The 18,125-nt window shown below is 44.2% G+C and overlaps 1 protein-coding gene across 3 annotated transcripts in view; it reads right to left on the minus strand.

Annotated features, from left to right (window-relative positions):
• The window catches only part of Has3 (hyaluronan synthase 3), a 194,200-nt gene that overhangs the window by 130,009 nt on the left and 46,066 nt on the right, over positions 1-18,125 (minus strand). For 2 of the 3 annotated variants that reach the window (XM_060392023.1, XM_021632504.2), the window contains exons 12-14: positions 16,061-16,195; positions 10,755-11,234; positions 6,396-6,453 (exon numbers count right to left, since the gene is read on the minus strand). In XM_060392023.1, coding sequence (XP_060248006.1) covers positions 6,396-6,453; positions 10,755-11,234; positions 16,061-16,195 — 673 coding nt within the window. The remainder of the gene's footprint in view (positions 1-6,395; positions 6,454-10,754; positions 11,235-16,060; positions 16,196-18,125) is intronic. The other variant, XM_060392025.1, reaches the window with a different exon arrangement.

An 18,125-nucleotide genomic window follows, 5' to 3' on the forward strand; every position in this document is an offset into this window, starting at 1 on the left:
CCCTGAAATGAAGAATGTTCTTTAAGAGCAGTGACTTGGAGAACATCTGAACAGATCCATAGCTGGATAAATTCTCTGGCCACAAGATCTTTTTTTTTTTTTTTTTTTAATTTTACATACATTAGTGTGAAGGTGTCAGATCCTTTGGAATTGGGGTTACAGACAGTTGTGAGCTCCCATGTAATGCTGGGAATTGAACCCTGATCCTTGGAAGATCAGACAGTGTTCTTAACCACTGAGCCATCTCTCCAGCCCCCTGGGCACAATTTCTTACTGAATAGAATCACTCGTCTATTTATCACATTTATTACAGGACTTACATTCAAAGATGCCCTTAAAATTTTATAGTACAGGCTGAGGAAGTGGCTCAGTAGCTAAGATATTTGCCATGCAAGCTTGAGGACCAGAGTTTGAACCCCAGATCCCACATAAAATCTCAGTGGAAGCTGGGAGTGGTGGCACACGCCTGTACCCCAGCACTCACATAGGCAGAGGCAGGTGGATCTCCATGAGTTCAAGGCCAGCCTGGTCTACAAAGCAAGTCAGGACAGCCAAGGCTACACAGATAAAAACCTTGTCCCCCCAAAAAATCCAAAAAACAGAAAAACCAACCAACCAAACAAACAAACAAACAAAAAACTGGGTGGATACGGCAGCCACTTGTAGCCCCAGCACTTAGGTGACAGAGACAGCGAATCCCTGGGGTGAGCTGACCAGTTAGATTAGTCAAACCAGGGAGCCCCAGGTTCAGCTAGAGACCCTGCTGCAGTAAATGAAGTGGGAGAAATCAGCAAAGAGAACCACTGTCAACTTCCGGCTTCCACATCCATGTGCACACTTGCATACTTTGTACACGCATGTGCACACATACATACTCCCAGTGAAACACACACACACACACATTAAAAATAAACTGCCAATCCCTCAATACATTAAGGGACAACCAAAGTCATATCTTAACTCCTTCTTAGGAGAGAGAGGACTTCTACTTTGTATAAATTTCCTTGTCATTGAAAACATTTTTAATTTTTTTTGCAACAGGGTATCACTAAGTAGACCTGGCTGGCCTCAAACTCAAAGATTTGTCTGCCTCTCCCTCCCAGTGCTAGAATTAAAGGTTTTTGCCACTGCCCTTAGCATGGAACTCAGCAACTTTACACACAGTTTTCTATCTGAAGCAATTGCTTGGACAGCTCACACACCAGCATTTTCCCAGTGTGAAGAGCAGATGTGCAGATATTTTTCACAAAAGTCAAGTTTAACTATTTGGAAACTTAGTTCTTAGACTGTGAACAGACAACACATGTAGCAGAAATTCTTAAATCAGACAAGAGTAGATATTTACTGTAGGAATGACTTTACTCAGCCCCTCTCTGCTCTCTGCCTTTACTATAGACAGAATTTGTGAGCAAATACATTTTTGAAAAAATCTAAAATATCACCAAGTTGAGCAGAAAATACCCATGCATCCATGTACGCAGTCTGAGAAAAAGAAAGATTTAAATGCACTCACAGTCCCCAAAACTAAATGCTTTCCAGAACACACTCTGGTACCTCCTGTCCTGAAGGGGTACCAACTTGTTGAAGTGATTTGGGCATGTACAAGTGGCACACACAGGTGGGAAAATTCAGCTCCCTTTTTTCTTAAGGGAAATTCACCTAAGGCCTTGCTTTTAAGTATGTATTACAGACACCAAAAACATCAATTACTTCAATCTTGTCCATCTTGGGGAGGTGAGAACAGAAATTCCACGTCTCCCTACCTGCCCTGTTCTTCATCACAAATTAGGTACTGACTGATTAGCACACCAATTAAAACCACTGAGAACAAACACAACAGCAACAGCTGCAGTTTTTATAGCAGAACCCAGAGGCTAATGAGCTCAATGAGTTAACCGGCCAAGCTTTTTTCAGGCAACAAGGTTGCCACATTAGAGTGACATACCATCACTTCCAAAAGCCCAGACCAAAAACCAGAAAAGGCTGTGCAGAACATCTCCTTGGAAAAGCACAGGTCACTTGGTTTCTGAAACTTGCATTTAAAGGAGCCCTGGGTTCTCCATTCATTGATTTCTCTGGTTTCCTCAAGCATCACTCCTTGTCCGGAAGCCTCATGGGGCCTCCTGCACACTGTTGAGTCCCACTCTTGTCTGACCTCCACAGGCACAGAGCATCTCTCTGACCTCTGACTTTCTGTGCAGGCCAGATGATTTGCTTTGGCCAAAAGAATGAAAGAGAAGTGGCAGGACACCTGTCCCTAGAAGCGGCCTCTAACACTTACGCTTGCCTTCTGACACTTCTGATATCCCCACAAGAACAGGACACTGTCAGGGACAACCAGGCACTCATGCAGAGCTGCCAGCCAAGCCTGGCCTGGGTCTCTTGACCCTCAGCTGGTCTGCAGATAACATGAGTGATAAGGACTAGTGCTTTATGCCACTGTGGTGAGGTCTTGCTAAATAAGTTACTGACAGGACTGGGCTCCTTAAGGTTGAGATCTGAGAAGATCCATAGATCAGTGCCACCTAGCAATCCAACGAAAGTGCTAAGTGTGATGATGAAGATGTTGACAATAGCAACGACGCTAAATTGCTAACAACTCACATTCATGGAGCACCATACCCTGAGAACTTTCAAAATGCTAACTCATTTGAGCTGAGGTGAAGCTTACCTATATAGAAGGATTGAGAAGACAGCAGAGGGTTCCTATAAACAGTTTCACAAACAGTTGCCTCCTATTGTTTTTCATGTATTTTTGTGTCAACAAGATGGCTCAGGTGGGCTTGCCTTCAAGCCTGATGACCTCAGATCATCAGATCATGGAACCACATGGTAGGAGGAGAGAACCAATTACTGTAAGTTGTCTTCTGACCTTCATAATAAGTACCATGTGCACACACATGCACGCGCGCGCGCGCACACACACACAAATGAATGAATGGATGAAAAAATAGCCCTTTATTTTTTTGAGGCAAAGTGGTGAAAGAAGTTAGTTATGTAGCCCTGGCTGGCTTTGAACTTGTTATCTTCCTGCCTCCACCTCTCCTAAGAGACAAAAAATATCCCATCAGGCTTAGATTTATTGACTGACTGACCTTATTTATTTATTTAATGTGTTTTGTCTGTATGTTTGTCTGTGTACCATGTATGTGCCTGGTGCCCCAAGAGGTACCAGCAGAGGGAGCTGGATCCCCTGGGTTTGGAATACAGGTTGGAGTTCCATGTGATGCTGGGAATAAAATCCAGGTCCTCTGGAAGAGCCAGTGCTCTCAACCAGGGTGATCTCCCTTGTCCTGACTGACTTAATGTGACAGAATCTGGCTCTCCGGCTGGCCCTGGAACTCAAACGATTCTTCTTTCTCAGCTTCCTGGAGAGCTAGGACTATTAGGCACACCCTATGATGCCTTTTTTAACCTACCCCCTCTTTTTAGGGGGTTTGTTTGTTTGTTTTGAGACAGGGGTCTCTCTTTGTAGCCCTGTCTGTCCTGGAACTCACCATGTAGGCCCCCAAGATTCACCTGCTTCTGCCTCTCAAGGACTAAATGCATATGCCACTATATCTGGCTTCATTTTCCCCTATTAACATATCAGTATGATAGGAGTTGTCACAAATAACAAAGACATTGATACTTCATTCTCAAGTCAAGCCCATAACTTATTCATGCTTCCTTAGTTCCCTGACCCAATATCCGTTTTCTAGTCTAGGACCCCATCCACCAAAATACATTACATTGAATTTCCTTAGGCAAAGACTAATGGCAGGCCTAGTCTTTACTAAATTTTGTCTTATTTGGTAACTCTTTCATTAAGCTATTATTTACATATCACAAACTCTGCTCATTTGAAGTATATAGTTCAGGGGCAGAGATGCACGGGTACCCAAAGCTCACTGGCCAGCCAGTCTAGCTAAAATGGTGAACTCTATTTTCAGTAAGAGACTTTGTCTCAAAAAAAAAAAAAAAAAAAAAAAAAGATGATGAAGAGTAATAAAACAAGACATCCAATGTCAACTTTGGCTTCTGTAAATGTGCGCATGGGTGAGCACACCCCACAAGTGCATAGACACATCACTTTTGCACATACACGAAAGTGCAATTCAATATCCTTCGATGTTCATAAAATTGTACAACTATCACCCAAATAACTGCAGAATATATTCATCACTACCAGAGAAACCCCCAGCTGGCCCCTGATAACCACTGATCTACTTTCTATTTCTAAACAGCATTCTGAGAACGTCACAGAAATGGAGTCATAAAATATGAAGTACTTTGTGACCACCTTCTCTTGCTTGACATAATGCTTTCAAAGTTTATGTTGTACCATGTCTCCTTCTTAATATAGCAAAAGTAAATGTCCTTGAATATATACACCTCAGCCCACTTATCCACTCATTGGCTGGCAGCTGGCATTCATTTCCACCTTCTGGAGACTGAAAAATGCTGCTGTGACACACAGCGTTTGTGGAGATTTCTGTAGACACCTAGGAATGAAATAAGAGTCCAGTCCATGCTGATAATTTTAAGGACCTGCTGGATCACTTTGAAAGTAAATATGCCATGGTATTTTCCTCATGTGACTGGGTAATGTCATCAAGCCGATGGGACTGGAAACAAGCATCAGAGCATACTAGAGGTGGGAAGACCCCTGAATGTGGACAGCACCACTTCCCAGGCAGGGCTCCCAGGATGACCAGACCAGGAAGGAAGCTGTCAGTCATCATCATCTGCTGCCCCGCTGTGGCTTCAATGTGGCCCACACTGCATGGCTGCCTCCCCTCCTGCTGTCATGCCTGCCCTGCCATGATGGACTGTGCTCTCAAACTGTGAGCCAGAGAAACACTTCCTTTCTTGGGCGCTTTTTTGTCAGGTGTGCTGTTGTAACAATGAGAAAAATAACTAATGCACACACTAAGTTCCATTTGAACTGATAAGAAATTAGAGGCGTTAAAGTCTTTGCCAAAGTCTGTTCAGCTGAGAGGCAGGTGCACCTAGGCAGTCTGCCTCCAGGGTCCCAGTTCTTGGCACCAAAGGAAACAGGCTACTGGAGCTGTCCCACTGTGTGATCCTGCCCCTTCTGGAAAGGGTGGCTAGCTTTCTATTCTCTTCTAGGTATGGAATCTATAAACCAATAGAAATGTGGAAAACAAAGAATCTCAGAAAAGAAATAAAATGATTTCCACGTTTTCAGGCTTGAACTCCAGTGTTAGAGCCTTATATATGCTAGGCAAGTACCCTGCCACTCAGCTACAGTTTAGCTCCATATGTCTGTTGATTTGTTTTTTGATTTTTTTTTAAATTTTTAAGACAGGGTTTCTCTGTGTAGCCTTGGCTGTCCTGGTCTCTCTTTGTAGACCAGGTTGGCCTTGAACACACAGTGATCTGCCTGTGTTTGCCTACCTGAGTTCTGGTGTTTTAAATTTTTTTTTTTTTTTGAGACAAGGTTTCCCTATTGTACAGCTCTGGCTATCTTGGAACTTACTATGTAGATCAGGCTGGCCTCAAACTCACAGAGATCCACCTGCCTTTGCCTCCTTAGTGTTAGATTACAGGCATTGTTCCAGCATGCATGGCTCCATATATTTTTTAAATATTTATCTTAATACTTATTTATGTGTATACATATATGGGTATGTGCACCTGTGCAATGCCCACAGAGGTCAAAAGAGGGCATTAGATCCTCTGGAGCTACAATTATAAGTCATCGTGGTTCTCTGTAAGGACAGCATGTACTCAGCTGCTGAGCCATCTCTCCACCCCACAAATTTTTTTAATGAAGAAATATTAAATATTTCTTTATAATAAAGAATCTGAGGTTGAGATGCAGTTCACTGGTGCTTACTTGTATAAAGACCAGGATTTACATCCCAGCACACCACACATGCACACACACACCAGAAGCAAAAACAAAAACACACCAAAAATAACAAAACAAAGAAACCATTAAAATGAAACAAAAACATTTGAAAACACAGAAAACCTTGGGGCTTTTCTTTGTGCATGTATATGTGCATACTTGAGTGTGAATGTGTGTGTCTGTGTGTACATGCACATGTGTGCCATGGCTTCCACCATGTGGCTCCTGTGATTGAACTCAGGTCATCAGGCTGTCCTCTCCCTTTATGTGCTCAGCAATCTTACCGGCCCCCGCGAAAAGTTAACATTATAAGTATTCACATATGAACCTCTCAAAACTGAAGGAAATAGGACTTAATCTCTAGAATGATGAAGTAAACATCAAACTTCATCATTCGGAGACACTGAAACTCTCTGGAATGCTGTTATTATCACAGTGACCCACTTGGGACGCAGAAAGGTGGACAAAACGAGCAGTTGTGTCTGTGGCTGCATCCCTCAAGTGAGCATGATGCCATTGTTGGCCCACACTAACTTACCCTGAATTGCAGATAGATAGACAAAAGTGTCTTCATGCTCCAAGTTCTCCAAGAATATCTGGAAGCACAAAACAGAATAAGATGATTCTCAAAGAGCAAGAAAGACATGGAACCCTTTATCCGCTGCCTCAGAGGAGTGCATACTTTTTCTCTTGGCAGAAATTGGTCTGATACAGAACTGTGTGAGGAAAATACTGTATTTGCTTCAAGTCCCATTTTCCTCTAATAGTTCAAAGAGTGGAGGGATTGGGGGAGAAAATCCTTGGCATCATTAAGTATATACTAGCTAGTCATGGAAGTCAATATGTATACGAACAATCAGCAGGTAAAAACTTGATGTGCAAACCTGGCAGCCTGAGTTTGATCTCTGGATCTGGATCCCATAGTGGAAGAAGAAAACCAACCCCCAGAAGTTATGCTCTGACCTCCACAAGCACACTGCAGCACAATTATACCCACACTCACACACTAGAATAGCCATAAAACTTTGTTTTTGTTCTTCAAAACAGGGTTTCTCTGGGTGGACCAGGCTGGCCTTAAACTCCGCCTGCTTCTGCTTCCCTAATGCTGGTGTTAAAGGCATGCACTACCACACTCAGCTCATAAAACTTTTTAGAAAGAACAATCCTCAATGTTTTTCTGTGCTAGCCCATGGACAACATTTTCAACACAGGTGGCCAGATACCGCCTGACCCTTTCCTCTGAGCTAACACAGCACATGGGATTGCAGGGGAGACCGATGTTATTACAGAGGCAATTTTATGTCTATTCCACTTTTTAAATATCTTGCAAATTATAGCCCTTTGATTGACACTGCTAACAAACTACTCTCATTCTTTCTCAAATTAGGAACTTTTCAAGGTGCCAAATGCAATATGGTCTACCTAGAAAACACAATGATTTCAAGTTATTTAGGCCCTGACATGGGCACAAGGGAAAGAAAGCAGCATGTGCCCATGTTCTTCTTGCTTGCTCTCTAGGGAAGGTGCCTGCTCACACAGCCTTGATTTTAACTTCATGCTGTTAGTGTCTATCCTACTGAGGGAGAGCTGAAGCTTAGTCCGGATAGGATGATGACTAGAGTGGAAAACGTTGGGATTGCATATGGAATGAGGGAAACTTAATCCAGATCGGTAGCCATGAGAATAAAGAATAAGGCTGGGCACAGTGGCTCATGCATATAATCCCAGCACTTACAGAGGCAGAGGCAGAAGCAAGTGGATCTCTGTGAGTTTGAGTCCAGCCTGGTCTACAAAGGAAGTCCAGGACAGCCATGGCTACACAGAGAAACCTTGTCTTGAGAGAGAGAGAGAGAGAGAGAGAGAGAGGGAGGGAGAGAGGGAGAGAGAGAGATTTTAAAGAAAAATAATACTTGGCAGGTGTCCTGGCTAGTTTTTCATCAATTTGACACAAGCTAGGATCATGTGGGAAGAGGGAACTTCAATTGAGAAAATGCCCATCATCACACTGGCCTGTAGGCAAGGCTAGAGGGCATCTTCATGATTAATAACTGACGTGGGAGGGCCCAGCCTATGGCGGGTGGTGCCTCTCCTGGGCAGGTGGTCCTGGATTCTATGAGCAAGCCACGGGGAGCAAGTCAGGAAGCAGCGCTCCTCCATGGCCTTCGCATGAGCTCCTTTCTCCAGGGACCTCCCTTGACTTCCCCAAATGGACTATGACCTAGGATATGAAAGCCAGGTAAACCTTTTCCTCCTTAAAGTTGCTTTTGGTCACAACAATAGAAACCCTAACTAAGACAGGTCTAAAAGGTAGAAAGAGGACAGGAACAAGAGCAGGCTATGAAGTAGACATGTCATGAAAGCAGAAGGGGCTTCATGTGGGAGAAACAAGTCAGGCGGGGGGCCAGGAGGACAGTTATGGGAGGTGCAGGTGGGAGAGATAGTCCTGATTGCCAACTTGATAAGATCTAGAGTCACCACAAAAATAAACCTCAGGGCACACCTGTGAGGGGACTTCCAGACTGAGTTAACAGAGGTGGAAGACTCATCCTAAGTGTAGGTGGCTGCTGCTGCTGTTGCAGTTGTGGTCCTGTACTGAATCAGTAGGAGCAAGGAAGCCAGTGAGCTGGCTGAGCAAGCAAAGGTGGCCGCCACAGAGGCAGATGATCCCAATCAGTCCCTGGAACCGACTCCTTGCAGTCTGTCCTCGGATCACTACAAACCCACTGTGGTGCCCACACATCTTCCCCAACTGCACAAGGTGAAAACTTAAATGTCACAGAAAATGCTTGCTTATTATTCTTTCTTGAAGAAAAAAAGAGGCTGAGCATTCTGTGCCTCTGCTTCCTGACTGCAGAAACAAAGTGAGCAGCTGCCTCAGAGCCTGCCGCCGTGACTTCGCAACCATCATGGCCTGTATTCTCAACTACAGCCAAAACCAACCCTCTCTTCCTTAAATGCTTGTCAGTTGTTTGGACATAGCAATGAGAAAAGCAACACACAGAAGAAGTAAGAACAAAATATAATGATACAGGCATATGAAAATTTCATACTAAAACCATTTCCTTGCACGATAACCAAAAACTAATTTAAAAAGTAAAAGGAAAGAGTGTGATGGTGCATGCCTGTACTTGGGACATAGAGGTAGAAGGATCAGTTCAAAGCCAGTGTGGGCGACATGAGACCTTTTCTCAAAAATTCAAAAATAAGTCTGGCATGATGGGACATACTTATAATCCCTTTGGCTATAGAGGCAAGAAGATGTGGGTTTCAAGGTCACCCCTCGGCCATGTACTAAGTTCAAGAACAGCGTGGGCTACCTAAGGCTTTGTCTCAAAAAACAAAACAAAACAAAACAAAAAAAAAAAAACAAAAAAAAACAAAAAAAACCCCACAAAAATAAGAATAAAACAAGAGATGAACAGGGCTGGCAGATGGCTCAGTGGGAAGTGTCCTCTGAGCAAGCAGAAAGGCATAAAGACCTTCAGCCTCCTCCTTCAGAGCTCAGCACTGGGAGGTGGAGACAGAAGCCTGCCAAACAGCCAGTCTAACCAACGCTGAGTCCCACGCCCAGTGAGAGACTGGCTCAAAAGCAAGATGGAGAGTGGTAGAGGAAGACTCCTCATGTTGCGCTCTGGCCTACACACACACACACACACACACACACACACACACACACAAGGAATATATTTGTGGAGTATCCCCACAAATTTATATTTCTTAGTAAAAAAATAATTGGTAAAACTTAGTAAACATAGCAGATGAAGATTAAATGCTGTTAAAGGAAATTTCAAAGGTGGTCACAGCAGTACTATGTAAACTAGCACACTAATGGATATTTGAGGAGATAATAGTTTCTCAAAGAAGATTTCTGAGTGTCAATATTATTTCCCTGACCAAAAATCCTTATATGTGTCTGCATTTCTCCTGTAAGAGGGAGATAACACAATATTACAGTTGTAAGCATGAGAGACAGTGTCAATGCATGGCTTGGCTCAACAAAGAGCAGGTAGTATTATAATTCCAGGATCACACTAATGGAAATAGATGTTTTCCATCAAAGTTACAACTTGCAGTCTAAGGACTAAACACATAGATCACCATGATCACTACCCAGGCTCAGAAAAGTTGAGTGAGCTGTCCAAGAAGCAGAAATTGGGTGCCAGGCAGTAGTCCAGGCCCCTTGTTCATCCTCCAGCCCACACTCAAGTCCCACGGACTTCCACAAGAGGGAAAGATCCTACTAAGCAGTGTGCACTCTGCTGCATCAGTCTAGAACACCAAGGACAGCTTTTTTTGCTGTGGTGGAGGCAAAGAGAGGAGGAGACCCCATTAGACCCGATGCTCCTCTCTGAGCGCCCCAAGCAGAAGTGCGGTTTACCTAGGACGGGCATCTTCCCATCTGGGGTTTGCTCATGCTAGCCCGCTGCCTTCTTTCTCATGCTAACACTTGGCCGGTTTGCTAAAGCTGTATGAAAATCAGCCTCTCCCAAATTTTTTTCTTCCTGATTACCCACCACACTGCTCATGTACAAAAATTCTGACACTCTGTTCAGGTTCAACTGAGCAGCCGTATGTGGTCTTCTACACCCTTCCTACCTTAATCTGGCTTCTCAACAATTAAAGTTCCTGGACGATAATCCAAGACAATGTTTGACACATAGTCAATGTTTAAAAAAATACCTGAGTTGGGCTGATGGCACATGCCTTTAATCCCAGCACTCAGGAGACAGAGGCAGGTGGATCTCTGTGAGTTAGTTCCAGGTTAGCCTGTTCAAAATAGTGAGTTTGAGGCCAGCCAGGACTCCACAGTGAGATCCTGTCTCAAAACAACAAAGACCCTGAGTGGAAGGCTCGCCCTGGGCTGCTACCTGCACTGTGTCACGTGTCCTCTACTCACCTGGAGAAGCTTCTTTTGCTCCTCAAGGGCTCTGGCTTCTCTGTGCTCCACCCACTGGGACAGGGTGCGCAGGGCAGCAGCCCGGGTGGGAACCTGGGGATCACAGGCTGCTGAGAGAGCCTCCCGGAACTGTTCTGTGGTTACACTTCCAGGGAGCTGGCTTGTGGAGGTACTGGGCTCCCTGAAACCTGGGCCTGTTCTGACAGGGGTCTGCTCTTGTTCAGGGCGGCTCTGAGCTACTTCTGTGGATGTGTCATGACTGCTTTGTGGCCTTTCTTCTGTTTTCCAGTCCGGGTCTTTTTTGTTCAGGGTACTTTGAGCAGCTGTGCTGACAGTCTCAGTGGAGAAGGCTCCATGAGTAGAGATGGTAATTCGGAGATCGGCAGCAAGTTCTTGGATGACAGGGTCAGGGTATGTGTTAGAGACCTTTTCCAACAGAGGCAGCAGCTGCTTCAGGACTGCAAAATCACTTGACTTCAACTATAAAATTAAAATGTAGAAACATTAAGTTGAAATTAATGTGAAAAATGCTAATAAGTGAATATACAGGGCAATAATCATGTCATGTTTAAGGGGCACTCAGCACACTGCCTAGGACTATTTGCTAAATAATTACAGCTAACATGTAAAACTGATCACTGCCATATACAGACACTAAGCATGTATCTCCCTTCCCTATAGCAACACATGACTAATGTTCCCAACACGCCCATGGTTTACGAGCTCTGAAGCTTGCTTACTGAGGGAGAGGGCACTGTTTTTAAACCTTTAAAAGCCTAAGCCCCTTGATAAATATTAACAAATAAACCTGCCTCCTTAGTTAAAAGAAATACTCGTTTCCTTTCTTTTCTCTTCCTGCCATTTGTCCATCCATCCATGCTGTTTATTAGCTGCTAGAGTAGGCTGGTTAACAACGCGCAGTAAGCAGGAAATGCCTGCTTGAGAGGCAACAGCAATTAAGAATGAATGATGTTCTTCAGAGAGTGTCCAACCCAGAAAAGGGGAGAAAGGAAAGGGCCGAAGTGGAACCAGTCAATTCTCCCTACTGAATGAACAGGCTCTCAGCAGGAGTACCCACTCTTTGCTTCTCCACTCTGTGGCAGACCCCTCGTTTGCTCCCTGTTTTGCTATGGTTCTGATATGTAAGTCAACTACACCTAAAATATAGACACATGCTTATTATAATTTTTTTAGAGTTATTTATTCTATTTTATGTGTGTGACTGTTTTGTCTGTACACCATATGAGAGCAGTGCCTGAGGAGACCAGAAGAGGGAATAAGACATCAGGTCTCCTGGAACTGGAGTTAGATGGTTGTGAGGTACCATGTGGGTGCAGGGAACCAGGTCTGGGTCTCCTACAAGAGCAACAAGATCTCTTTATCTCTGAGCTATTTCTACAGTCCTCAGGAAAATTTTTTTCCTGAAGAGTTTAAACAATGGCCTTTAGCAAAGAAAGGAAAACAGGAGGGAAAAAAGGGAGGTGGGGGAGGAAGGAAAGGAAGGAAAGGAAGGGAACAGAAGGAACAAGAAGACCTAAACAGCATGGTATAAGGGCAAGCTAAAAGGGCTATCCCTTGAGAGAAAGATACACCTTTGGCGTCTCAGTAATTAACCTCACTATGAGATCTGGGCTTAAGGATTAAGAGTCCAGTCTTTAAGTATTACATTCTATTGCTGCCATAAAAAAAAAAAAAAAATGCCTTCAGTTTATCCTAAAAAAAGGCCAGATGGTTTGCTCAGCTTCACTAACCAGGGCAATAGTGGACCTAAGGGCTCTGGAGTGACAAGCAGAAACCACTTCCTAAGGGACAGGGAAGACTCCTCAATGTAATACTTTAACTGATGACCAAGCCTGGAATTTAGAAAATGAGTGTGGAATTATAGTCGTCTTGTTGGCAATCTTAAACCTGCACTTTCTCCAAATTAACTCCTCTTCCCAGACACGATGTTTTAATAATCACCTTAATTACATGAATTAGAAAGGAATGAAGAAAGGCCCCGATGCTGTTAGATACTGTTTCATTAGCCAAAACAATGACTCCTCACAGGGAATATATAGAGCACGGTGTTCTAGGCTCCAAAGCAAAGACTTAGAGTGACAGTAGTCAACTCAAACCACAGTCCTCAAGTGTGACTTTACTGTGACTACAAGACAAAACATAGCCTTACTAAGAACAGGCAGGGACACTCCTTCCTGTTCTTCAGGAAAAAGGATTTTCTCTGGGTTGTTGTCAGTGTCGATCCCATTTCTCACTGGATTTACTTAGCATTCTTAATTTCATATGTCTGAAAAAATAATTTTTTTGGCTCAGGTTCCAGAGTCAAAGGGCTGGAAAGAGAGTTCAGCGGTTGGAAGTACTGGCTACTCTTTCAGAAGACCTGGATTCAATCCCAGCACCCATATGGTGGCTCAGAACCATCCAAACTCTAGTTCCAGGAGATCCTACAACCCTCTTCTGACCTCCTTGAGTACCAGGCACACATGTAACATACATAAATGTATGGAGGCAAAACATTCATAAATATAAGAAAGTAAATCTAAAAATTTTTTTTAAAGAAGCCTTTGCCAAGCGGTGGTGGCACACACCTTTAATCCCAGCACTCTGGAGGCAGAGGCAGATGGATCTGTGAATTCGTGAAAGTGAGTTCCAGGACAGTAAGGGCTACATAAAGAAAAACAGAGGGATGGGGTAGCCCTTATAAATGCATGAATCAAGCAGGAAACAAACAACAACAACAAAAAATAGCAAATTGAGGGCAAAGGTAATGGGGGTGATGTGTGTATGTTCACTTAAACTACAAAGCCAGGGGAGCCCAGGGTGCAGTAATGAGTCAGGATAGCTCACGGGAGAGCAGGGGCAGGCCAGGGCTGGACAGGTACAGCAATTGAGGCGTGGCTGGTGAGGCAGTGGCCTCCAACAACAGGCCTCTAGAAAGGAAGGTGGGAGATTTCTGTGATTTACTTTCCATTTGTTCTATTGTCTGAAATGAATTCTAAATAGGAAAATACAACACACACACAAATATAATCTATGTTTTCAATTTATAGAGACTATACAAATTAATATTCAATCAGAAAAACAAAACTCAACTAAGCTAATTAAATCCACTAACAATCCAACTTAAGCTATTCCATCTGTGAACCCTTCCTTATCACATCTAATATGACTCTGGAACCTGAGCCAAAAAATTATTTTTTCAGACGACATATGAAATATAAAATTAAGAATGCTAAGTAAATCCAGTGAGAAAGGGGATCTACACTGACAACAACCCAGATAAAATCCTTTTCCCTGAAGAACAGGCAGGAGTGTCCCACCTCTGGACACTGAGACATCACGCTGTAGTCTGGGGCACCAGCTGCTGGCTGTGGGCCATTGGTTGGGCATGCTAGTTAGAACGCTGGAGATGAAACACAGGGCTAAGTGAAAGACCCCGGGTTTGATCTCCAGAACCACAGAGGGAAAACATAAGTGTAGACAGAGGCAGATTTTAATATCGCAAGAATCAAATCAGATCTGAATGCTCGCACTCAAAAGGCATCCCCCAGGGCTCCTTCCTCGTGGGTACTGAGCCTGCTTCCACAATAGCTGCCCTGACACTCCCCTACTTCCTCGCAGTCTCCTAACTTTATGCGTCACCCAATTAACCAGTCACCCTCACAAGCATGATCTAGCCCTGCCTATCCTTTTCCTTTGCCAGCGCTGTGCCTGGGGCTCTACACCTCAGCTCACTGGCCTTCCATCAGTGTCTGAAGGAAACCAAGGTCTTCTCCAGGGCCGAGGCTTTGTCTCGGGTTCCTCTAATTGAAAGAATTTCTTCTACCTGTTCTACACGCTCAAACACCTACTCCTCTTCAAGTCCTAAATTACATTTGCTCACTGAAGACCTCTCAGCCTAGCTTATATGTTACATTCCCTTGGTTCCCTTCACTCTTCTTTGGGATATTACATTTAATTCTAATCACAGTTTTTAAATGGTCATTCTGTATGTGCCTCCCTTCCTGGGCTAAGGTATGAGATATAAGCCATGTCTGTCTTGTTCCCTGCTATACTCCCAGATCTTTAGCTCAGAGCTTGGCATGTGTGAAACATTAAAAAAGCTAGAAATTAGAGCCGGAGAGTTGGCTCAGCGGATGGCTCCTGCAGGGGCCGGTGTTTGGCGCCCAGTACCCACACTGGACAGCTCAGGCGTCTGTGAACCCAGCCCCAGGTGATACAGCATTCTCTTCTAGCCTCAGCAGCCATCTGCACTCATGTACACACAGGCACACGCATACACAGAATTTAAGAACAGAAAAAGATCTCAAAAACTACAAACTAACCATGTAGGAACCACATAAATTAAGCTGGCTGCAGTGGTAACACACTTGTAATCCTAGCTCTTGGGAGGCAGGAAGGAATAGCTACAATGTTATGTTGAGTTCAAGGCCAGCTTGGGCTACAAGATATTCTGCCTCAAACAAAAACATTTGTTAGTTTTGTTTCATTTTTTGTTTTTCGAGACAGGGTATCTCTGGGTAGCCCTGATAGCTCTGTGTAGCCATAGCTGTCCTGGACTCACTTTGTAGACCAGGCTGGCCTCGAATTTACAGCTATCCACCTGCCTCTGCCTCTGCCTCTCAAGAGTGCTGGGATTAAAAAGTGTACACCGCCATGCCCAGCTAAACAAAACTCTTAAAATTTAAAAGAGACTGGCAACCAGTCGTGGTGCACACCTGTAATCCCAGCCCTCAGTAAGGCAGAGGCAGGAGGATCTCTATGAGTTCGAGGCCAGCCTGGTCTACAAAGGGAGTCCAGGACAGCCAAGGCTACACAGAAAAACCCTGTCTCAAACAACAACAACAAAACAAACAAACATACAAAACAGAGAGAAAGGGAAAGAGGGAGAGGGGGAGGGAGAGAGAGACTTCAGTGTACAGCACGCTAAGGGCTAAACAATGGATCCTGAGTTAAAGTGGAGCTTTGCAAAACTGATGCCATCTGAGCAGCCAGGAGGTTGCCAAGGATTTCCCACCAACTCTTTGAAGAGTGAGAGCCAGAGTGTCTGCCTCAAGCACAAAACACTTTGTTCAATGTTTCCAAAACAAGCATGTTCTAAGTAGGAGAGAGCCCGCCCTTTGACGGTGGCATCTGTTCAGGTCAGTGTGAGGTGGCATGCTTGTTGTCTGTGTTAGAGATGATTTTCATTGACAACCCAACCTGGCCATCCCAGCTCTCCTGGGTCCAACGTCCATTCTTGTTTTCCATGAACTTACAGAAGAAAGGCGGCAGGCCCTGTTCCCCTCCACTCATGCAACACTCACCTGAACGGCTCCTCCCAGCATGACAGCCACCAGCCCCATGGACAGGCTCAGTGTTTGGGATCCCACAGTGCTCTCTGCATCACGAGCCAGGCTTGCACATGCTCTCTGCAGTGTTGCTGCTACAAAGTCCACTACCTACCGAGAAGAAAATTAGAACCAGTGAAGATGCAAGAAACAACTGTACAGTCCATGCATCTTAGGTCTGTTTCATCATCGTCATCATGAAAGCATAATAGTTGCTTTTATGTGCCAGGAGTAGTGATCTGTGTTTTCCTGCTTTTGTTTTTGGTACGTTTCTGTTTTACATTTGCCAGTTTAGTTAGAATGCTTTAAAAGATGCAGTGACAGCCAAATGACAAGATGGACAGCATCAGGGTATAGCTCTTTCTAAGCAATCTACTTCAACCATCCCCTTTGGGAGTTTAGCAAGGCAGAAGCTTCTAAGTATTTCACACGCATAGTATCAGATCTTTTTCTGTTTGTTTGTTTGTTTGTTTGTTTGTTTGTTTAAATGGGGTCTTATAGCCCAGGATGGCCTTGAACTTGCTGTGGTTAAGGATGGTCTTGGATTTCTGCTTTTCCTAATTTCAGTTCCCAAGTGTTGGGATTATAGGTATGTGTCACCATGCCAAGTTAATGTGATGCCGGCATGTCTTTTGGGATGGAAGTCTCACGTAGCCCAGGCTGGCCTCCAATTGAATACCTAGCTGAGCATGTCCACAAATAACTGATGGTCCTGCTTCCTCTACCTCCTAAGTGCTGGAATTCCAGGTTTCTGTCACTCCTGGGTTTCTTTCTTCCTATCTTGCTTTCTTCCTCCTTCCCTCCCTGCCCATCCCCGCTTTCTTTTTTTTAATACAGTACTGGCAAACAAGCCCATAGCCTTGCACTTGCTAGAAAGGGCTCTACCACTGAGCTTTAAACGCAGTCCCAAGAACCCATCTCTTATAAAGAAAAGAATTCTCTTTTGCCCCAGCCAGCCGTTTCATTTGATATTTACCCAAAGGAGATAGAAACGTATATGCTGACTGAAAAACCTGCAGGTGGTTGTTTATAGCAGCTCTAGTCATGATCCTCAAAGCTTGGAGATGACCAAGATATGCTTCATAAGGTGAGTGGATGCATAAACAGATTTGTCAAGACAATGAAAGATCATTTAGCACTAGAAGTGAGCTATTAAGCCATGAAAAGACATGGAGGAATATTAGTGTGGAGAAACACTACAAAGTGAAAGAGGCCCAGCTGAAAGGATACAAGTGAGAGGGATGACTAGACAGAACAGGGGACAGATGACAGTGAATCTAGTCTTAGGATACTAGGATGCTAGACACATGTAACCTATTAAACTGTACAACCTCCAGAGTGAACTCTAATGCAAGCTACAGACTGAGTGACAATGATGTGTTTGTGTAGATTCATCAGTTACAACAAAGGGGTCCAGGAATGTAGCTCAGGGGTAGACTGTTTGCCTAGCAGGTAGAAGGTTTCCCATCACACACATGCGCGAGTACACACACTTCTAACAAAGGTATTGCTCTTTGGTAACAATGGGGAGGCTAGGAAACACGGGAGCAGAAAATACATGAGAAACCTCTGTATCTGCTCTACTTTGTCATGAACCTAAAACTACTCTAAAAACTAAACTCAGGGCCAGGGAGGTGGACAGACGAGTGAAAGTACTTGCCATGCAAGCCTAGCGACTGGGTTCAGATCCGCAGACCCCATTGCTGGAAATGGTAGCGTGTGCCTGTAACCTGGCACTCCTAGTGACATGGCAGGCAGAGACTGGACGAGTATCATGAAGTAAGAGAGGCCCATCTGAAAGGAATCTGGCAGGTCAGCTTGCCTGGAGGACATAGTATTGTGGCAAATGACAAGAGATCTTACTTCAAAATCAAGTTGTCAGGGGAAAGAGAATCAAAGCCCAAGGTCATCCTCTGACCTGCATGTATGCATGCACGCACGCACGCACACACGCACCACACAAACACACTATCATACATACATAAAAATAAACATTAATTTCTGATCATCTAAAGTGTCATCTCAAGAAGGCTTCCTTCTT

This window comes from Meriones unguiculatus, chromosome 10, assembly GCF_030254825.1.
Source record: "Meriones unguiculatus strain TT.TT164.6M chromosome 10, Bangor_MerUng_6.1, whole genome shotgun sequence".
Classification (NCBI taxonomy): domain Eukaryota; kingdom Metazoa; phylum Chordata; class Mammalia; order Rodentia; family Muridae; genus Meriones; species Meriones unguiculatus.